The sequence below is a fragment of the Coptis chinensis genome, chromosome 5 (assembly GCF_015680905.1).
Source record: "Coptis chinensis isolate HL-2020 chromosome 5, ASM1568090v1, whole genome shotgun sequence".
Classification (NCBI taxonomy): domain Eukaryota; kingdom Viridiplantae; phylum Streptophyta; class Magnoliopsida; order Ranunculales; family Ranunculaceae; genus Coptis; species Coptis chinensis.
This window is the reverse complement of record NC_141460.1, coordinates 5,464,567-5,488,419: the sequence shown is the minus strand read 5'-3', so window position 1 is coordinate 5,488,419 and position 23,853 is coordinate 5,464,567. Positions and strand designations below refer to the sequence as shown.

Genomic DNA, 23,853 nt, shown 5'->3' with positions numbered 1-23,853 from the left:
TCAAAACAAAATACACCATCTCAGGTTACATATGCCTAACAGTTACTTATTTAGTGGGTGACAGTTACACGTCATTTAGCTGTCCTAACAGTTACACGCCATGACAGATACAAGTTAATCGAAAAGATGATACATGTTCTTCATAGCATACTATAAAGAATAATTCGGTGCACAACTAGATGTTCTTCATAGTATACCTTAAACCCATAATTGTACTAAGACGTTACATATTAGTACTAGTTATCTTCATAGTTGCTGACAGTTCGAATAGTACTCTGACCTTTTCTAACGCAATTTCTCTGGCCTTCCACGCAACTTTATATGTCATATCAGTTAGTTGTGCCTGTTTTACCTCCAACTAAAGGTTCTTTGCAGTCAGTTCTTCATTGTCCTTAAGCTTAGACATAACAATTTCTGAAACCCACTTTGCGTCTGCTTGTGAATTTTTTGAAACAGCCTTATTGTTTCGACCCCCACCTACATGGCAAACGTCCATTAGTAGGGGTCTCTATTTTATTCGTTTAATTGACAGGGCTAAAGCCCAATTTGTAATACCATGGATCAATGTACATGCCCATTAACTCATATGTCTAAGGCTAAACCTTAGCCACATGGCTTGCCACTAATATACGTTAATTTATGTCCAGATTTGTTTCTTATCAAAGAGATAATTATCACTTGAGAGTTATATTCAATCGCAATTACTTAAGATACAAGGATACTTGAGCTACAAGGACTCTCTACTCTACCTATATAAATACCAAACTATTTTTCATACAGAACTACATTCTTGAGACTTGATCCCATTGATAATTTGGGTATATAGGTAACCGCAAGGTACAGTCTCATCATTCTCCCGATCACCATCATTTTTCTAACTACTTTTCTACGTTCTTCGTTTCTTTCGTCACCACTTAGTGTTTTGATCATATTTGGTCGAAACACTTATCTTATGCACAAGTGTGTGCATCTCTAAAAATTATAACCACCCACATATCATACTCAGTTGCAGGTTTTGCATACAAATGAAATGGATAGTTAGTTACCTTACACTTGATTACCAACTTTTGGGAGGCAGTATTGCAATGACGTCAATCAAACATGTGTGTAATTGCATAAGATTTCATGTCTTTCACAAGATCATCTCGAGTGGCGTAGTGCTGACCTACTTTAGGGGGTACAAACTTCAACCCCTCATTACAAGGATTTACAGCCTCACTTTGGTTCGTAGGGGTTTTTGGACTACGAGAACCACACAAAGGATCATATCCTTAACGTAGGTCTTCAGAATTCAGATCTTTAGCACCAAAAACCCTAGCATCAACCATTCCCTCCAATTTGAAATCAATCTCACCTTCCCCATCGCCATCATTCACAACTGTCATAGGTGTGTCCCCCCACAAATACTCTTGACTTCGATTCGGAGTCGACCATATATCACCATCATCACGATCGTATTTGTCACGCTCCGAGACCCATCACACATCCGGAGGACATGGAGATGAATCTCGAGTGTAACGTCCCGATTTTCTAGACAATTGAATATTCGGATAAAAAGAGCTCAATCTAAATATTCAACAGTCTAATAAACCAAGACGTGAGCAAGTTTGACTCACACGAGTCCAAACTAGAACTAAAATATAAAACCCCCTCTGACCATCGCGTTCAAAGAAAATTTCGACAGAGTTTCCTCTGTATTTCTAACCTTTCATAAATTTACAACCTATCCTAACCTGAAAGTCAGATAATATACTTCCATTTAATATATTACAACCTCAGTCGTAAACCCAACTATTAAAAGATATATAGATTCGTGGCACCGGCTACTTAACCATCTCGACAAATGCTAGTTAAAATCAAAGCGCAAATACTTAAACCGATCTTTTACCCAATTATCGCCATAACTTCTAATTAATGAATTCATAACTAAAGACAATTAACATTATAACTAAATTATTACAAAACCAATTAAAGGGAATAAATTTAGGAATAAGAACAACTAAAAGAACCATCTTAGCCGATCAGAGTACGCTTCACGTTCAATTTTCCTTAGGGAACACATACGCCCTTTTCCTGTTTTCTGAGAGCCTGTTTGTCCCTGTGAAGATACTCCAACGTTCAACGTTGGATACGTAGTCAATATAAATAATCCACTTGAAATGAAATTGAAAAGAAAAGACAAGGTTACACATACCTGTAGCTGCTTAATACCACTTACCGTTTCCTTATTAAATCCTTGTAAGTGCATCAATTAACATACTCTCAAGAAAAACGTTAGCATTCAACATAATTCCATATATCCATGCATAACACGTACAATATAATTTAGCCAGACTTTATCACTAATAAAACATGTTAAACACTCGACTTCTTTATACAAAGGGTAGGGGTTTTCCTAGGGAAGCGGCTGAGCCGGGTGGCTGCCTACGTACCCATTTAGGGATCAAGCCAATCGTAGTTCCCCTATTCGGGTAAGGATCTATGGGATGGATTAAGCCATTTCCGATGAGGAAGGCGGTATAGGTTCCTCACTCTTGTTCTAATCATGTTTCTCTGCTAACAACTATTCACGGTTCCATCAGAACTAATCACTAATAAAACTAACTAGAGCATATGGTGTATCCTCCTCATCGATTACCGATAACCATATCACTCTATTATGTACTAAGAGTTAACCTACTTCAATGTAAAGACAATTAAAATAGTAACTAGACCTTACTTCTATCCGGTACCCAACGTTATTCCAACTCGTTGTTCCTTCACCTCATGTGTTCAGTAACCAAGCAACAACTAAGCAAGACCGACTTTAATCTATGGTTGATTAGTCCACCAGGTTATATAAACACAATCAATGTCGCTTAACCAACATCAATATTCAGAGCAACCACTTACATATTAATCAAGTTTGTTACTGGCCTTGAGCGCAAGAAACTATCCTTATTATCATGTACTCACTTATTAATATATGCTTCAACCATAACCAATCCGGCGGCGTTTTTGAACCGATTAACCATCGACTTAGTTCTTTGATGGTTTATAATGCTTTCCTCGTTCAAAGCAATTAAAGTTAGAAAAAGAGTAGGACACCACCCCAAAACAATGTAACTGAACAAGTGTCTTCATATACGAATATAATTCGAAAACCCTTTTTGTTTTTCCACTGCATGCAACTCTCTTTAATCATAAGATACTATAATAACTAACTTGATCCCTTACTTGAACTTACCTTCGATATATCTAACCTGGTGGCACTCAAAGTGAGGGCCAGAGATCCGCTTATTCGAGAGAGAGAGAGAGAATCATCCCCAAAATCTTCAATAATCGGTGACGGTAGATCCTCTTTTTCAAGCAAGGAGGTGTTTACGCTTATCCTTTTCAGAGGTAGTGTGGAAAGTTTAGAGAGTGGTGAAGGAGATGAGATAGATGGGCACTTCAGGCGTCCATTTCCATCTGCTCCTCTTTTCTTTCTTTTTTTTTTTTTTTTTCTTTTTCCTCCTCATCCCCTCTTAAGCGCTCGTGGTTAAAGTGAAACATATCCCCTTAATATTAGAGCAGGCCCAACATAAAATAGGCCCACTAAAAGAACAGACCCCATATTCTAAACCAAGCCCAAAATAAAACAAGCCCAATATAATAGCACATGCACATTGATATTTCTACTCAAGCCCACACAATCAAGTCCAATTCAATTCTAAGCCCACATAATCAAACAATTAATATAAATAAAGGCCCAATATAAAATTAACCATCAAGGAAAAAAAAAAAACCATATCAATTAATCAAGCTCACCAAATGATAAAAGTTAAACCTCGCCATATAGTACGTAATTACCTAGAGTAGCACTGAACTAACACGTAAAATGACCGGTTTACCCGTAGGTAAAATTCCGGATCATTACATTGAGGCAGTCACTGACACAATTCTATTGAAATTTCGACGGAGTTTCATTTGTTTAATCAACGTTTCGTATACTTAAAACTTGTCATAACTTGTAAATCTCATAATTCACCCTTCCAACAACCATATATATACTACTCTTAACTTTATATAAGACAGGGATATATCTATATATCTACAAAACTGTTTAAGTGAGAACCGTTGCCCAAATACATCGATTAAATACAACAAAATGAACTGGCTCTCTATATACAACCCAAAATGAACTAGTCTCTCTCTATACAATAAAATGAGCTAGATTCGCTCTATACCACAAAATAACTTGACTCTGTCCCTCGTCAAGCATAAGGAAAACCACCCAAATCCCCGTAACCATCTTCACTAGTGGTAGGATAGATCTCCTCCCAAGAATCGCTCGTCTGAAAATGTTAATGTAGGATGAGCAAAACAACTATGCTTTCGAGAGAAACGATATAACCAATAAATAGTCTACTTATAGCAAAACATTTAAGACATGCGGGGGTTTTCCATAATAATAATCAAAATATCATGACTATATAATAAATCACTAACTCACATCAATCATATCGGCATGCTTCTTTAATATTCAAAATAGAGTTTTCACAATCATCATACAACTATTGTGGTCGCTGCATCCTATTAGAATGGTGAGGGTACGACCGGTATTTCAGCCCGATCCGCGGGCATATCTCGGTTCAAGACTTCCTAGTATGAACCATGCACTTGTTGTTTTCCGATTTTTGCAGTGAGGGGAGTGAAATGTCATTGTTGTGTTCGTACACACAAAACCCAAAGCTTTTAGGGCTCAGGTGGGCCCTGTAACCACGACCCCCATACGGGATGTCACCTAACTTACGGTGGTCAACCATTCGACACGCAGATCGCCAGATCGACACACGCCCGGGGAGTGGACTAAACTCTCACTCCTCCCGTCTAAACCTCATCGAGGTAACATGTAACCTCACACAAGCTAAGCACCATACAGCGTGACACGTACAAACATGGTTATCTAGAAAAGTAGCAAAGGAATTTCCGGACTACATCTTGTGATGCATTCCTTTAAAGATGGCCCACCACCTCGAAAGGTGTACACCATAGTTGGAATCCTAGAATGAACTGCCGTCTCTGAAAATGCGACAACAATTCCTTCTTTATAGGAATTCACAATTCATTTTCTAAATTTCCCCGTGATAAGCATAGTAATATATACTCGTATTACCAGTTATTTCCAAATATTATAAATACATATTTAGTTTTTCCTTTAAAACTGCTGGTTCTGTATGTGTGAGTTCTTGGATTTCCAACAATCGATTAAATACAACCTCTGACTCCCAAACAGGCCAGTCATAGCAAATGACAACTGATGATTCCCAAACGGCGAATCATCGAAAATAACAACGAACTATATCCATGGAACAATCCAGAACCTCACACATAGTTACAAACACTCGGGTAATCCATACCCACATAACAAAATCCATCTCTCTTTCTCCTTCCTGAGACAAGAAACGACAACCTTTCCCAAAACCAGTTTTTGCTCTTTTAACGAAAGAAAACAATCCCAACTACCCAGATTTTACAAAACTCATTTCTACACAAAAGCTATCCATATATTTAGTTTATATCGAGGAAAATACAAATGCAAAACATGAATATCACATATATATGCATGGTCGATAAGCAAACTATCTTTTACCAATTAAAACCAATCAAATCATGCATGAAAATAAACATGCTATATATTGGTATGTAAGTTCCTACCTTAGCAAGCTCCGTTTCTTCTCAAGTCCCACTTAACCGAATCCACTCGTATTTACTCCTATAACATCATATATATACGTAGGTTATTAGAATTTATAAAACTAACGAGTAATTCTTATCTAATGTAAGCCGAGAGAAATCTCGACGCTAAAAATTTGGGTTCAGATAACTTTTCCTATAACTACTGTTAACAGCGCTACAGGCCATTTCTCGCACTGCTCCTCTGACAAGTCTCCGCAGGCCTTTATGTCAATACCAATCCTATCAATTCCACTAACGATTAAGATTTTTCCCAACTCTAACAACAACAAATTCCACACCCTTCCATTCACATTAAATCCAGTAATAACTAAGTGGGTGTTCCTTCTCATTAAATCATAATTCAACATGCTCTTAAACAAAGTATAGAACTAACATAAATTCTCTAAAATAGATTGAATAACTAATGATTCTTACCAAGTCAGTAAGAATAGCTCCTTAGCTTTCTGCTCCACCAATATATCTCCACTCTATCTTCACCAACTAGCTACTGTCGAAATTCAACACCCCCAATTCAATTAATTTCATCAATACACCCCCAATCCATCGAAATTGAGTTTAAATATCTATTTGAGGCTAAATTAAACTCACCTTTCATTTGTGATCTGACCTTGATTTCAATAAATTTTGAATCTTCACACTTGAATTTATGGTTTCTAAGGATTGGGTGTGAATACTTAGGTTTAGGATCGATAGAAATTGGCGAATTGGGTTTTCTCTCTCCTAGGTTTTCAAATGGCGAAATGGGGAAGAAATTGGGTGCAATTTCTTTGTTTGGTGCGATTTCATTTTGGGGATAATTCTAAAGTTTGGTAAAAAGACCATCCTACCCTTACCTTGTAACTTAGTATCAAGCAAGGGTTTGATCACACGCTCTCGCGTGCAACACCCAAGTTTGCGCACGCTATATAGTAATTGCGACGCTGTCGTCGAATGACTTGTCTAGTTCTACAGTTTTTGGGTTTACAGGCAACAGACTCGTATTGACTAGGCGAGTATTTAGTTATGCGCACACGAATTTACCCTGTATAGAATTATTTTATCACTTATTATTTATCTTCTTTTTCGATCTTCCTATATTCTAGGTAACTAATGATATGAAACCTTAGAATTTTTCAAGTGATTTACCTTAACTAACTTGGTTTCTCGATCAGTGTTAAATTAATTTACGTTACGTCATGCTAAACCTCTATCCGACTGGCCACATATGTAATCGTCCCTAAGGTTTAAATGTCTTTTACTAATTTACCCTTAATAAGAATTCAGGACTTTACAGTATTCTTCAACCTGATCATCATCATCATCTTCAACTACCATAACTTCACCCGCAACAGCATCTTCATATTCATTTTGAAATTCAACATCCTCATTACTTCGAGAACTGCCGATTATGTTTTATTGAGGAATGTCAGCTCTATCAACTAAATTATTTAGTATTTGAACTTCATCTTCATTTTGAAATTCAACCTCCTCATTACTTCGAGGACTGGCAATTATGTATTCTTGAGGAATATCAGCTGTATCAACTAAATCATTTAGTATTTGAACTTCATCTTCATTTTTAAATTCAACATCTTCATTACTTCGAGGACTGGCAATTATGTATTCTTCAGGAATGTCAGCTGTATCTCCATATGGATTTTGCGAATCAAACTCTTCATAGTCTGGTTGATCAAAGATCTTCAACACACCGGTGGGATCATCCTGCATTATTATCATAGGTCAGCCATTAGTGCACGGACTATCAGCGACTTAAACTATAATTATCCCCTGTAATGTTTATACTACTCACCTTCAATGACAATTGCAAGAGGTATCCTTTCGTCTATTGATTTGCAACTACCAACTGCACTTGAGCTTCCCTTTAGGAACAAATCTAAAACGGTTACTAAATGTGAGTAATTTAACAGGGATATATCAATAACTAACATATTTACAGGTGTACTACATGTTCGACATCCCTCACATGCTATGACCTTTTCGAACGTTTCCAAGCTATGTGGGACATTTTCATTTTCCACATCTTGCAATTGACGAGTCGCAGTTGAAGGTTGTTCTAGCGGACTATCTGGGGAACACAACGTTTATAACTGTTAGCAACCAAACCATGTACTGGAACTAAGAATAACTAAAATAAAATTAGTGATTTACCTATTGGTTCGTCCACAAGTTTAAATTGATTAAAAGAATATTTCTGTCGAGCTAGCACTTTTTCTTTCAAAAAAGATTGTTTTCTTGGAGAATCAGTTATTGGAATTTCTTTATTGAGTTTCTTCTTCATATAATGTTCTCCACCACTTGATCCAGGACAAGCACTCTTTGGCAGAGAAGGTTTAAACAGCTCACTACAAACTTATTTCTTCTTCGTACTAGGAATTCCTTAACTTGATCCAGTACTTACACTTCTAACCATTTCTTGTTTATATAGCTCACTACCAACCAGTTTATTCTGCACTCTAGGTTGTCCACCACTTTTTCCAGGAGTAACAATATCTACTTTAAACAACTCAGTACGAACTTTTTTGTTCTTCACAGTAGGTTGTCTAGGACTTGATCTTCTAATTTGTCCTGCTCCCATACCACATGGTGTGATGATGATTGCTTCATTGATAACCCAAACTTTCATTGCTTTCGTTGGAGTCTTCTTCTGCTTCTTAATCATGTTCAAGTAGTCGGTTTCTTCATTGATTCTACAAGGGGACTTGTTCATCAAATACCTAACAGAAAAACCCAATCTCATGCGCGATGACACAATTTCAACAAGACACGTGAATCCTTCAGAAGGAGTATCCACATCAAACACTCTCAATTTCACCTCACCCCCTAGATATTTCATCACACCATGCTTGTCAGATTTCATCTCGCCATCATAATAAATGAGCCTATTGAATTAACCTACAAAAATACAAAGTTAGCACAATAAAAAGTATGAGCTTTTAATAAAACGACAATAAAGTTATTTCATTTATTGTTCTACATTTATGACATTGTATTAATACCATAACTATGACAACAAAATCAACATGGAAATGGTAAACAACCATGGAAATCTTATAAAAAAAAACACTCACACTTCTACGTAAATCCACAAAGAAGCAAACCTAAACATAAACCTACGTAGAAACAAACCAACACTAAAGATTACTAAACAAACATCAAAACTGACCATTATCGAGGTTTGAGTTGTTTTCATCTATCAAAATCCTTAGAAAAATCGAAAAGGAGAAGACAGAGTAGAATAACAAAAAAGAAGAACCAGAAAAAAATAAAAATAATAAAAATAAAAAAATAAAAATGTGTAACTTTGGAGCTTTGTAAAAACTTTTTGAGGTTGGCACAAAAAACGAGATAAATATTGTCTCGTCTTTGAATTATAAAAACAACGAAAGAGTTGCTGATATAGATCCATAAGTTGCTGGTTCCTTATTCCCACAATAGCTAAAGTTCGTTTTCATTTTTGCTGGGTTGAAATCCGGTCATTAATCGCTAGTACGTATTGCTAAGAAAATCTAACGGATAAATATTACTGTGCATGTCAACATCAAAAATATAAAGAGGAGAGAGTGTGTTGTACGAAAGGGCAAAATGGTCAAAAACCCATTGAAAAGGTCAAAATTAAAAGGCATGGCCGGTTGGAGCACAATCTGCTTTTATCATGGCCGATTTAGGCAATTACCCATTTTAAAAAATAAGAAAACTTATCTTAAAAGCGGCCACCCCGAATGCACGTGACTTTATTTTTGTCGAAAACCGAAACCACTATAAATTTTCATTCCAGTTTCCACTACAAAGAAGTGAGCGGTTGTTGTGATTATTACTGATTACTAATCAATATGGTAATATCTTTCTTGACACAATCAGTTTAGTGTAGTAGTTGATGCTTAGCTTATTTATATTCTTGTATTTGTTGAATGTTATTATATAGGTGGTTCTTGCTGTTTCGGTTTTAGGTAAATCTGGTAAAGGTCAGTTTGTGTATGGAGGCTCCTTATTTAGCATGATTATATAATGTTTATATTGGTTTTTTTTTTTGGGGGGCAGTTTTTTGTGGATACAAGTCGTATAAGGATTGAAAGGATACTCGGAGCATTCCCCAAGGGAAACGACACACCTCCTTTGAGTATGAAGACGTTCGCTATGTTTTCTACTTGTTGCTTGTAACTGACAAACAAAGCAACATTCTCTTAGATCTTGACACGCTGAAGCTGCTCTCCAAACTTGTATATTTTTTGTTCCTCCATGTCTCTACTCATTTCTTGCTTTCTTTCATATTGGTTATATTAATAGTTTGCTCCGGCCTTGTATCAGCTTTTGAACTGATTTTTGCATTTGATGAAGTCATCACCTTGGGGCAGAATGAAAATGTAACTTTTACAGACATTAAGGAGTACTGTAAGATGGTGAGTCCCAATGAGAATTTGCATAAACTGAAAATGAACAACATGATCAAAACAGCCAACGCGTAGAGCTAGTGAGATTGACAAAGCCAAGGTACCTTATGGTCCTTAGAGGGACAACTGTCTTATCTAACTAGGTTGTATTTCCATTTGATCTTTGTTTTTTTTTTGTAATTAGCAACAGAACTAAGTATCTCATTCTATCTTATAAAATCTGTCCTTGGCTTCTCGTATTATATCTTCTCTATCTTAATAGTTCTAATTCTAATTAAACCATTCTCTCACTATTTTATATTTATTTTTTCTGCATGATTTGCAGATCGATAAGAATACAGGCGAGAAGGGAGGGTCCGTGTCTTTGCAGTCTACGTGTCCAGCAAGAGTCGAGAGTAAATGTAGTGATTTGAGTATATCTGCTACTGGAGGTGGTTTGAGTACTGACACTACCTGTTTAAGCGAATCTAAAGGTTTGTCCTATTCATACTGTAAAACCATTCAATGATTTTTGAAGTTTTGGTAAGTGTTTCCGGAAAAGAAAGGAGTTTGGTTGTATTATGAATTGTTCAAGTTGGTTGGTTCTTGTTGAAGGTGATTTAAAAAGCTGTAAGTGGCCTTCTTGGAGCCAAACAGCTGAAATTCCTGTTGCTTTTCGATGATTCTAACATTTTATTTGCTTAAGTGGTGGTCATCTGTTCAGCCATTATGATGCTTCTGTTATCAAGTTAATCGTTTAGGTATATGGACGTACATATTACACTCTGTTTGAGTAGTATAAACATTGTAGGTGCAGATATTCACAGGCACATCCACTTTATAATGTTGAGGAAACTATTCTCAGTTATGGCTTCTTGGTCCTTTGTGCTCTCTTTTGTAAACCGTATCAAACATAACAGACCCAACTGAAAACAGTTGTTACCAGAGAACATCACCATGTAATTTACAACTTACAAACTTACAACCACAGACGTGTGACCCAACTGAAAACAGTTTTACTCAGAGAAAACCATATATAATTTACAACTGATGTTTGCCATCAAGGCTTCGTTGCCATACCAGTTCCTTTCAGAAGGTGAAGTTCCTTCTCCTTACTTTTGTTTTAAAGTCTTCATTTGGGAACAGGGGTCTTCTTATATGGCCGTTGGAACTCAAGGTGTAGAACGAAGGGACACCTATGCATCACTTGATTTTCCCTTTCCACCTGGATTTAAAGCTAAGTTACATTGACACGGGTACATGTATCACTATTGGACACACATGTAAAAAACTGAAATATATCAAATACAATGTGTGTTCAACACAGACATGTGGACATGTACCCGACATGGATTATTTTTATAACGAAATGTGTCCATGTAACATAGTTTCAAAGCCTCTATGTCCTATCAGATAATCAAGAATTATGTAGTTGACGTGCTGCATACTTTCTAAGTTCATTTCACAGCATGTCACAGAAATCACTCTTGGATTTCTGCATTTTCTGTTATAATCAGCACATTGACTGAAGATAAGCAGTCAAGTTTTATCTCTCGTTATAAACACCCCTTGAAAATCGTAACAGTTCCACCCCTTGAGATAAACACCCTTGAGAATCAAAACAGAGCAACTGCATTCAATCTGAATTCTGGAGGCTTTATCCGTGGGTAAAATATTGTAAACTCTGTGCACAAATTATACCGCAAAAGTTGTAGAACAGTATCAGGACATTAACTTCTGGTATGTAGGACTCTTAGATTGAAACCCTGCATGTTGAAATCTTCTGGCATAGCGGAAGGAGGGTGATCTAAAGCTAAAATCTCTTTTGAGGGGGAGTTTCACCAGTACCTTTTGAAGTTCCAAGATTCATCCAGGAACTTTAGATAAGCAAAGTCTGTTATTCCCTATGTGGAAGGTTCTTTGTGAAACGTCTTGAGGGATTCTGCTACTTTACCACTAAATTTGTCACTGTACATGGTAAATGTATTGATTTCATATTTTATTGTTGTGATAAATCAGCCACCAAAATCTACTTCTATCCTCATAGTTTTAAAATGATCCCTGTATTTAAGCGTTTGGGATATTGTTTTTATTGAATTTTATTTCTATGTATTTTCTTGTAGGTTGTCCTCCTGAATTTGTTACTGCACCGTTAAAAGGTGGAATGCAGCTTGGTAAGACAAATAAGACAAACAAATTCTTGGAATCTTTGAGAGCTGAGGGTGAAGTGATCCTTGAGGATGTGCTACTTAATCCTTGCCAATACAAATCAGTTGCTCTACCATCTGATCCGATCATATTGACTGTTGAAGAGAAGCTTAATGTGTCACTGAAACGAAATGGTGGTATGAGTAACTTTGATGTTCAAGGTGCTCTTTGGCTTAAGATTCTTAACGAAAAAGATGGGCTCTTGCTAATTCAGGTCTCTCTCTCTCTCTCTCTCTCTCTCTCTTAATAATCCTCTAAGAAAGACTATTTGACGTTGTTTCTTGCTTTTGTTTTTTTCTTCATTGTATTACATATGGTATGTATGAAGGTAGCCTTGCATGCATAGTAAGGAAATATTTTCATCCGTCATCCACATCGGTGAAGGAAGCATCAATGAATTTTTTTTTTTTTAATAAAATAACTGTATGGATGTGAACTCCTTTTTATATAGACCCACACCAAAAAGAAGGGAAATAATAAATAGAGTCACAAGTGATTAATAATTTGTATCCTTAAGACCATGAAGCTTAGAAATGCCGAAAAATTGGCAGTGTTAAAGAACTCCAAACCATTTTTTTCCAACTTTCAAGTGCATGATCTAATTGTTACAAGTTTTTAATGAATCTGTGTGCGGCTTCAATTCACCATCTAAGGTGATTTGGTGGGGAGTTAATGCTTCACTCACCAACATGGGTTATGCAAGTAGAAATCCTAATGAAACTGATTTATTTTTAGAGTTGCACCTGGTTAGGCAGATGAAACTTCACCAACCTATTCATTTTAGTTTGAACTTATTGAACTTATCGGCAAGCCTTGTCGAGAATATCGATTTTAACTGCAAGCAAGATCCATTGTTCATATACATATTCCTCAAGTTATGTGCAGCCTGAAATATTGTTCCCCACTTTTGGTTCTTAAACCAATGTATTAGCATAATATGTGGAAAACTAAATGCACTGTCTTTTTGGAAGTCAATTGTTTTCTATAGGAAGACAGTTCACCAAATATTTATTTGTAAATCAATAGTACCTGTTGCCTGGTGTGATGTTTGTAATATATTTCAGTTGTGCAGGTTGTCTTGTTGATGTAACTTATATAATTATTTGCTACAAACACATCCTTCATACCGGTTCACTACATTATATGTTTTATTATCAGGTTAAAACTCCGAAGGATCCAGGCATTCATTTCAGAACTCATCCAAATATCAACAAGGAGCTGTTTAACAAATTAAATATTCTAGGTCTGAAGGATCCGGATAGACCTTTTCCAACAGATCGAGATAGTGTTGCTGGCATTTGCCTTTTGAAGTGGACAATGCAGAGTGTGGATGAGGTTATGGTGCCATTGACCAGTGAGTATTGTTTGGAGCTTTAGGTTTTTGAAAAATGCTTCATATATTATGTGTAGTCTACTAATGTGTGTTTATATACTTGCAGTAAACTGCTGGGCTTCTTCTTTGAGAAATGAAACTTTTGTCAGTCTAGAGTATGAAGCCTCGCCTATGACCGACCTTCAAAAGGTCGTAATCTCAATACCTCTTCCTGCTCTTCGAGAGGCACCGAATGTCAGACGGGTCGATGGAGAACTTAGGTAAGTGATATTCATGTTATCATTATGTTATTAGTGGTATATTTTATTTCATCATTTAGTTTTCTGGTTATGATCCAGATTCTCTTTAACCATTTAATGCTACGTGGATTTACATTCTTTTTTGGTGCACTTTCTTATAGTTTTTCCCTTAACAAATTTCATCCTTTTCTCTTTCTCTCACCCTTTTGAGAACTTTAACCAGCATTGAAGAGGTGCTGACTGTTCTATTCGTGGTCTTCATTATACATGCCAAAATGATTTTAGGCGCACTTTCTTCTATTCTGTGTTAGGGGGTATTCTCCTCAGTTTTTATGCAGATGCAGCTAGCCTAATTGGTAAATGTTTTACACACTTCTTACCAAAGAGGTGGGCTAAAATTACACTAACAAATACTTCATAAAAGTGACAGTTTCTTAACAAGTTAATCAGTATTAGATTAATATCTTATTATGATCACTGTTTGTCAAGGATTTGGATGGCTAAATATTGCACTTCCTTGAATGACAGGTATAACTCGCAGAATTCCATCTTGGAATGGTCAATATCTCTTATTGATAAATCGAACCGCAGGTAAGTAGCTGTTGGATTGTCATTATGTATCTCTTTAAAATTATCCTTTTAATAAAATCTGGGTGATCATTATCTTTAGGCATCTCTAATTTACCTCTTCTATGTTGTTTACAGTGGATCAATGGAGTTTGTTGTTCCTCCAGCAGATTCTTCAGTGTTCTTTCCCATCTCTGCCAGTTTTACTGCTACAAGGACATTCAGTGACCTGAAGGTTTTTGAAGCTTAAATTTCTCTATCATCACCGATAATAATAGTAATTATAAAAATAAAATGATATCTCTCTATCAGTTTCTGTATTTATATTCGTAAATTTTTGTGGATATTCAGCACGATTTACCCACACCTTTGTTATTGTTTCACGATAGATATGGTGACTGAAAAGACCGTGATGTTTAGATCTTTGATATTTCTTATATTTCTCCTTGTTTTATGTTCATACTTCCTGGATAATATATGTTTCTAGATGTTCTCAAATTGGCGCCATCATAGTATTCTCTGCCCTCCAGAGTTTTAATTTAGTTTACAAACACTTCAAACAACATGAACCAAGGAGCTCATAAGTGTGTAGCAGAACCTTACAGCATCAGGCTCGTTTGGTCTTACATTTTGTCAGCTTAACTTTATGGACACGTGGGCTTATTTCATCATCCGACTGAGATAGACTAAATGTTATGCCATGACTACAATTGTTTTAGCCTTTCACAGTAGCTACATTTAATCGACGTTGAGTTTTTTTCTTCATAATGTTTGTTTCAGCGTCATCTTGTTTGTGTACTTTTAAGCTTCACCTAACCTTTAACCCATCAGTTGAAGCATTCTTGATTGTACAGTGGAGTTTGTTTTTGTTCCTCAATATATTGATGAACAGTAATGATACATATTAAATATATATGCTATTAAATGTCTTTATATATGATCTCGCAGGTTGTTGATATTTTATCCCTTCATGGTGGGCTCTCTCCAACCTTTTCTCAAAGTACACAGTTGATCACAGGAAGATATGAGGTGGTGTAAACTGGATGGTTACAGTTTAGTAAGGCTAAGTCCAATAGTGTGGCAAAACACCAAATTTAACGTAAAATGTGATCCAATGGTACGTTAAAATGTTATACCGCCAACGCTATCTTTATAAATTTCTCTATTTTTGCAGTCAATTTTAACGTTATAGCGTATGCTCTATACGCCATTGCCAATGGTGGGCAATCAAAAAAATCCAAATTAGTCTGCACGCCGTAGCCAGTGGCGGGTAGGAATGTGATTTAATTCAAATAATAACTTACACGCCACTCACAATGGCGCACAGAATTCAATTATGATTTTCCACCCGCCACTCCCAATGGCGGTTAGAATTGATTTTTTTTTTTTTTTTTTTTTTTAATAACTTAATTTATGCAATTACCATTCTATCCTACCCTTTGTCCGTGTGCCCATATCTGCATGGATCATTGCCACAGACCACATGCTCTGCTTACTACCAAAAGTACCAAGAGACTGCTATGTCATTGTTTGTTTTCATTGACCACAGTGAGTGGAAAAAACTTTTAGACCTGCTAACTTGCAACAACCACCTTACTAGTTCATCGGCGATTAAATTTCAAAAAAGAAAACTAACGAACTCCAAATGAAAAATAACCCGTTGAGAAGTAATGCAGGAAAAAATTCTGGAATTCTTAGACCTTCTCAATGTGACAATTCCTATTGAAGGGACAGAACAAACCAAATATGTTCAGGCCAGGGGCGTCACCATACTTGCAACTATTTTATTGTCTTTATAAGCTTTTGGGAACTGGCGGAGTAAATGTTTGAACCACATTCTTTGATTTGGAAGCATCTCTTTGATGGGATTGATTGCCATGGTTAAGAATCGCCTCGCGATTTGCCACCACAAATCTATCAAGATCTATAAAGTTTGTAATACATTTACGACGTCTTTGGAAAATTCTCACAACAAGCGTAAACTGAATACTTGTTGTTTTTGTGGGTTGGTTCCCGCAGGGCCTTTGCATTTGGAATCCCACACATGATGCGTGTTCATCTCGACATGAAGATCAAACACTTGTCTTTGTGTTCACTTGCAAAACTCGAAAAGAAATTTTACCGAACTACTTAGTTCCCTTAGTTTCCCAGCAAGCTTATATGTAGTATCTTTTCATGCTCTCAACAGTGATGTCAACTTCGAAGGAACGTCAATTTGATGTAATGAGTTGGAGCCATTGCAAAAAGAGGGAGTATCATCCCCATTCAAAGCTTTCACCTGATGAATCCTTCTTAGAAAGTGGTTTTGCAATTTTCGGAAGGAACCAGTTTGTTTTAGAGGAGAATCTATGTCTCTTAATTTTATTGGTCGAGGATGGTATAGCAACATGGTGAAAACAAATTTAGTGAAGCATTTTGTGTACTAAATGTACTACCCAGTATTTTTGTTTACTTCTATTTTTCTGGCGCGGTAGTGTTGAACGGTGAGAGTGAGAGCGATTTTTTTTTTTAGTGAGAGTGATTTTTTTTTTTTTTTCTTTTTTGTGTTCTGGGGTTTTTTTTTAAAGGGTAATATTGGGAGATAAATAACTACACGCCACTGGTGATGGCGTACAAAAAAGCTTGGTTTTTTTTTTTTTATTTCTTGCCCGCCACTGGTGATGGCGTACAAAAAAGCTTGGTTTTTTGTTTAACCGATATTTAATATTTTGTGTTGGACGCCATTGTCACTGGCGGCTGGAAAAATAAACCATTGGATTTGATTTCGCTATCCCACTAACTGTATCTACTGTGCTATTGTGGTTTGGTGTTTTGGTGCACCAAACCATTGGATTTGTACTACTTGCTCCAGCCTTTTTTTCATATTTAGCTACAATTGCATCTTGTTTTAGCTCTAAAACCCTTCGCAAACGAGGATTGACATTGTCGAGTGACATTGCCAACAACCTAGTCTCATTTTCCTCCTCTCTAACACGGAGTTTTTCTTGCTTCAAAAATAACTTTTTTTGTGTCTTCTCTTGCTTCAATTTCATCATACTTTGAAATTGCTCATTTTGAATCTCTTCTTTATTTCTTCGACTTTCTTTAAAAGCTTCAAGAAAATCATCCATATTTTTAGTAGTGGATGCAACATTACCCTCAACAGTAGAAGCAACTTTCTTGTTCTTCTCAATTTCTTTGCTTTCTCGCTTCCTACCGACCGACCTCTCCAAAAACCTTCTAGATCGCTAGGATCGCATACTCGAAAGTACTGATGAAGGTGAAGGGGTAGAGTAAGGCGTTAAAGGGGTTGGAGTTGAGGGTGAAGAATCGAAACCTTCAACATCTCCGGATCTTGCTTTCTTCTTTGGTCTTGGAGCAAGCGTTTTCGTACAGAATCGAAGTTCTTTGCCACTTTGGCGATTTTTTACTAGATTATAATAATCTTGCCATATCCATGGTTTTCCAAAGAGTAGCCGCGATAAGTTGTTCTTTGCGCCCGAAAGCTACGTTTATTATAAAAAAAAAATCAATATCAAGTAGTATATAAAATGAAGTATAAATTAAACGAAATATAAACAAATCTTACAATGTCTTCACATCCCCACCCGCTTGGAGGTTGTTCTTCAAGCTTTTTTAGTATAGCATGATATTTGTTGAAGAACGGTAAAATAATCGCCCAACGTTGTGAGACTCCCTTCCACTTACGGTTGCGGTCAAAACCTTGAATTTGATTCATTCTAGCCATAATTCGTTCCCAATAAACTTGACCCGATTGATCATTCCCTACTATAGGATTTTCTCCAATCTCAATCTATGCTCTAGTAAGAGCAATATTTTCTTCATTTGTCCAATTTGGACCCCTTTCTTGTTTTGGTTGTGACATTGAGAGTGTTATGTGTGAAAGGTTGAGAGTGTTGTGTGTAAAATGGTTGAGAGTGTTGTGTGTGAAAATGAAGAAGGAGATGAGTGTAGATATAGGAGGTAGAAATCCGGCCGTTTTTTTCCCCTTGGAGCACGCGACATTAGGGCGTAAGGCCAAATAGTAGTAGTGGCGGCGCGAAATGCTGGTAATGGCGCCTTGGTTGTGGTCAAAGTCAAAAAGTGGCGCGACATTACTATTGTCGCTCCGCATCCACATCCAAATTGCCAAATTTGCGAACAAGAATGCGAACAAGCAGGTGATGCGACCACGAATGCGACCACTTAGAGTTGGAATTCCGGAAAATTCCGACGCATTTCTTCAAATTTGAAGAATGCGACCACGGATACGTCCACCTAGAGATGCTCTAACAGCTGAAGATTCTAAAACAATTTTCAAAGTTTTCCTCCACTGACTTTTGTTTTCTTCTAAATCGTACTTCTGTTGTAGTGTTGTACATAGAAAAGAAATGTTTTCATGCAGCTGGCTTTACTCCATATTATTGAGATCTTAATCTAGCAGTGCTTGAATGGAAGTTCTAGTTATCTTCATTTTGTTTGTTTTTATTATTTTCTCCCAGTTAGTGTGAGCCAATACCAGGTTTGGAAGTGTTATAGGTAACCCTTTTATTGATGTAATTCTAGAACAAGAATTTTAGTTCTGTATGATCTTGTAAATATATACTACGGTGTGGTTACTTTTCGGATTGCTAGGGAAGTTCATCCTGGGTTAGTGTAGTTGTCGTATGAAAAGTTGCTACTGTCACCCAATGAAAGAATCCTTGCCACTCATCTTCTCGAAGTGCAATAGCTTAGTTTGCCTCAACGATATAATGTACTGTATGTTTAAACTCTCGAGACTTGAGTACTTGGCTTGATAGGTTTAATTACTTTTGACTTTCAGAGTGTAAGACGAGGTAGGATTGGAGTGAGGTTATAGAGGAGAGGAGGAAGAGGTAGGAAGTTTAGTGCTGAGTACTAACCACTGATCTACTCCTCCAAACGAACAAGGGTTTTGTTCATTCCCTGGATTAATTAAATTTGAAGTAATTTTGAACACCAATATTGTATCAGTGGTGATCTTATGAGGTGATTCTAGTGATGGATTCTTATTGGGTAGTGTCTGTGGGTGGTAAATCATAGGAGTAAATTCATTGATTGTTTGTGAATATGCCTATCTGTCTCTTAACATGTTTAAAGTAAGGCGCAAAAGTGCAACTGGTATGCCCAACCACTGGAGTAGGAACATGTTTTTATATTAATAAGAGCTGGATGAAAGATACTTGAGTTGTCATGGTTGATGAAGCTAAAAAGAAGCTATCCAAAGTTTAGAATCTTTCTAGACATAATCGAACATCTTCCACATGTTCCCCTCCTTACATGCGTGTGGTCCTCCACTTCATTAAAGAGTGATCACAAACACAAAATATTAGGCTGAATTCAAGATTTGTAGCCCTTAGATTAAACAGTTTCAAATAGTTATCAGTATTTTAGGAAAAGTGATACTTCTTTTTTGCGACAAGGAGCAGGGAAATTGATTTCCTTACAATATTTCAAAAGTACTCTCAAGCTCACCCACTGATGAACTGCTAGTTGATGGTGTTAGCATTAACGTCCAAAAGACCAATTCAAATTCCAAACGAACTTTAAGATTGATTACTTAATACATTACTTTAGTCTTATTAGATTAATCAATTGTGCTTTAAATAAGTAAGACTGGCAGTTGGCAACTCATCACAGATCAGGGACTGAGTTCTGAACACTAAATACTGATGGATCTTCTCTGCATGGATATACGTGCCCAATTATTTTTTTAGTAGGCGAAGCAAGTGTGTCTCACTTCATAGTTGACACAAATCTATCTCTATCTTGATCGGGATCTGACGCCATAGCTTACTGGAGTCATGTTGAGATCGCTAGCCAGCAGGTTCGTGAGTTTTTTCCCCTCTCTTTTTTACTTGTAATCTTGTTTTGGTTATATAGTGTTTGCGAGAAGTAGTGTATAGTAAAAACAACTAGATTGTTGATGACAATTCTTAGAGTACGAGATTTGAGGGGGTTAGTTGCTGCTGCAACTTTCAAGGAAGGTAAGCATGGGACGGCAAACTTTGCATCCAAGAGTGGAGTTGGTGGTGGAAGGTGTGTTCATTTCTTTCTCTTTCTTTCGGTATTTCTTATTTTCTTTTTATCTTGTTATAGGGTTTATTTTTCATTTTAGTAATGAAAAACTTGAGTGTTAACAAGGCTTGACATACACGGAAGTGGGAATGAGATTTTAGATTTTTAGTCATACTCTGAATTTTTTTGCAAAACCGATGGAGCGAAAAGATTTTGAAAATCATTGTGAAATGCAGAATTGTAGAGGTTAGAAAATTCTTGAAACTGCTAGTAAGTAGATCGCTGCACGAAAACATTTGCTTCTTGATTACAAATATAATAATAGGGTCCTCTTAAAAACAAATGCAAATAATGCTCAAAACCACAAACATTTTCACGTCGGTCCACTTGATGGCACTGGCCTTCTACGAGAAAGAGTGGAATTCCTTTATTGCACTGATTTGAGCTAAGAATCACCAGCCAATTTCATATTACCAATTGAAATTTCCTTTATAAGCAATCTAACTGTGTAGATCCATGGTGCTCATTTAGATGGATTGTAGTACCACTGTACCAGACAGGCAGACACCATGCATTAGTCAGTTGATAGATTTTGATTTAAAGCAGTTAGATGGACCTCAAGAAAATATCAAATGACTTTAAATCTTTAAAGTTGTGAGTTGTAACCATTTTTCATGGTGTTTTAAGGCGCACGATGTGATGACTATAAATGTGATCAGATCACCATTCACTTTTGTACTGGTCTATCAAACTATCTAATAAGAGAGGGTTGCACATTCATCCAAGAAATTATTTAAAAAGTTTTGCCACATGCCCACATGGTATTATTTGATGCTTAGTTGTTTAAATTCCCATAATTGGCTCAGACTCTGGAGAGAATCTGAGAAAGAAAAAATCAGCATCGTCCTATCAATGGGCTCTGGTTTTTCTCCATTCCAAATAATTGTGTATTCCATATCCCAACTTGGCAATACGCAAACTAGAATACAAGGGACCCATACCCTAGCGACATCAAATCCCAATCCTTGTTAAGTGACATCCGAGAAAAGAAGTATGCCGCAACACTGACATCTCTATATCATACAGGTTAGAAGGTAAGGTCGCTCTGATAACAGGTGGAGCAAGTGGACTGGGCAAGGTAACAGCTCATGAGTTCATCCAAGAAGGTGCCAACGTCATCATAGCTGACATCAACACAGAATTAGGCCAACAAACTGCTGAAGAATTGGGTCCAGAGGCACACTTTGTTACTTGTGATGTAACCATCGAGAACCAAGTTGCTGAAGCTGTAGACTTCGCAATGGCCCATCATGGTAAACTTGATGTCATGTACAACAATGCTGGTATCACAGGCCCGTCATTCCCACCTAGTGTTGCTGATCTTAACCTTGATGAATTTGACCGGGTCATGCGGATTAACGTCCGTGGCACAATGGCAGGAATAAAGCATGCAGCGAGAGCAATGATACCAAGAAACTCAGGTTCCATTCTCTGCACTGCCAGCATCAGTGGGATACTGGGCGGTCTTGGACCGCATCCTTACGCTGTCTCCAAGTTCGCTCTTCCTGGAATTGTGAAGTCTGTCTCAAGTGAGCTTTGCAGACATGGCATCCGCGTCAATTGCATTTCCCCATTTGTGGTCCTCACGCCACTCGTTGCTAAACAACTAGGAGCAATATATGGAAATGCCAGCCAGGAATGGATAGCAAATATGGTTAATGGACTAGGGGAGCTTAAGGGGGCAACTTGTGAAGAAATAGATATTGCTCATGCAGCTGTGTATTTAGCATCTGACGAAGCCAAGTATGTTAATGGGCATAACCTGGTCGTTGATGGCGGTTTCACTAGCTTCAAGCAGCTAAGGCTCCCAATGCCTGATCATCTCGCATAATACATTTTCCGACCCCAAGATGCTAGGTGTAGTCATGGTAAAGGATATGCAGGAACTTCTTTGGGGCTCTTTGAACCGCTTAGTACCTGTAACAAATGTAGAAGGAGCACACTTGAATTCTGACGAAGCAACACATTAATGGGTGTATCATCGACGAAGGAATGTACACTTCATGCAGCAAATGGAAGTTTAGACTTTACTTTAATTTAGAACTGAGGACAATCTCCGTTAGATTTTATAGCAAACCATTGTAGAATGTAGACTAATTATTCGGACTTGTGAAATCTGAACAACAGTGATTGTATCCTATTCAATATGTAAAATACCCCTTTATGGTTAGGCACGTAGGCCAGCATCTTCGGAAGAACAAAACACAGTCGATTACTCGATTTTATGGTTTTTCAGTTTTGGTTTTTTTTTCTTGGGCTTGACAATGTAAACCCCATGTATATCTTCATCGATCCATTAGCAACTGGGGCACTACTCAATGTAAGAGGCCCATGGCATATGCCATTATAGTTTACCAATTAGATTTTGGACCCGGGCATAGGCCCGGAATCTATTAAATATATTTTGTATGTTGAAAAGACTTTACAAAATGTCTCACACAAATTTTCGAATAAGAATATATTTTTATTGAAAATCAACTGAAATACGTTAATGAGCAGCGATTATAGTGTATAAATACTTAGAAACTAAGAGATCAAATTGAGATAGCCTCTTCACTTTGTGGTTTAGGATATTAATCCGTAATTTTCAAATGGAATTATTTTAAACTTGATCTAGCTTGTATGATAGTTTTCTTAGATTTATGGTGATTTAGCGGCAAATTTTCGAATCAAAAAATATTTTTATTAAAAATAAACTGAAATACGTTAATGAGCAGCGATTGTGGTGTATAAGTACTTGGAAACTAAGGGATTAAATTGAGGTAGCCTCTTCACTTTGTGGTTTAAGATATTAATCTGTAATTTTCAAATGAAATTATCTTAAACTTGATCTAGCTTGTATAATAGTTTTCTTAGATTTATAGTGATTTAGCGGTAAATCATCACCGCTCAGCTTACGTACTAATATGTACAAATAACTAAAATATCTATCAAATCATTAAAACAGATTGATTGTTTCCATATCCTCAAAAAATACACTACTCCCACTTGAAAAGATTTATCACATGAACATGCTCTATGATGAATTGATGAATACAAAAAAAATCCTCTTTCAAGAAAATGCATTCACCTACTTAGAATACTCCCCCAAGTATTTTCTCTTTTTCTAGGTGATTGTTTGTATACATGGAAAATATACTTATTCAATTCCAACATGAATAACAGAGAAGATCATGTCGTTCTATGTCTTTCGTCAATGTGAACATGTCAAAGTGTTAACGTAAGATTGGGTGGGTAAAATGAGTAATGGCCATTAATTTTCAGATTGAAACAATCTAATAATCAAATGGATGAAATAAGAGTGTGCCTTTCAAATAACATTCCCTTTCCAAACTTAAAG

At 36.7% G+C, this 23,853-nt stretch overlaps 1 protein-coding gene, 1 long non-coding RNA gene and 1 pseudogene across 3 annotated transcripts; all 3 read left to right on the top strand.

The window, feature by feature from the left end:
- Nucleotides 1-9,421: 9,421 nt before the first annotated feature.
- Nucleotides 9,422-9,893, top strand: LOC147496384 (uncharacterized). The gene is made up of 3 exons (XR_015194731.1): nucleotides 9,422-9,554; nucleotides 9,644-9,677; nucleotides 9,760-9,893. It is a non-coding gene; the product is annotated as an uncharacterized LOC147496384 (long non-coding RNA).
- A 64-nt stretch (nucleotides 9,894-9,957) lies between these two features.
- LOC147496383 (coatomer subunit delta-like) lies at nucleotides 9,958-15,613 on the top strand (annotated as a pseudogene). Its single transcript, XR_015196737.1, has 9 exons — nucleotides 9,958-9,976; nucleotides 10,027-10,209; nucleotides 10,435-10,582; nucleotides 12,212-12,510; nucleotides 13,455-13,650; nucleotides 13,736-13,889; nucleotides 14,397-14,459; nucleotides 14,574-14,670; nucleotides 15,384-15,613. The product of XR_015196737.1 is annotated as a coatomer subunit delta-like (transcript).
- Nucleotides 15,614-20,096: 4,483 nt separating this feature from the next.
- LOC147496382 (zerumbone synthase-like) lies at nucleotides 20,097-22,683 on the top strand. The gene is made up of 3 exons (XM_086559407.1): nucleotides 20,097-20,262; nucleotides 20,376-20,474; nucleotides 21,540-22,683. Exons 1-3 carry the CDS (start codon nucleotides 20,240-20,242, stop codon nucleotides 22,342-22,344), a joined length of 927 nt encoding a protein of 308 aa, XP_086415533.1. The 5' UTR covers nucleotides 20,097-20,239; the 3' UTR covers nucleotides 22,345-22,683.
- The last annotated feature ends 1,170 nt before the right edge of the window (nucleotides 22,684-23,853 follow it).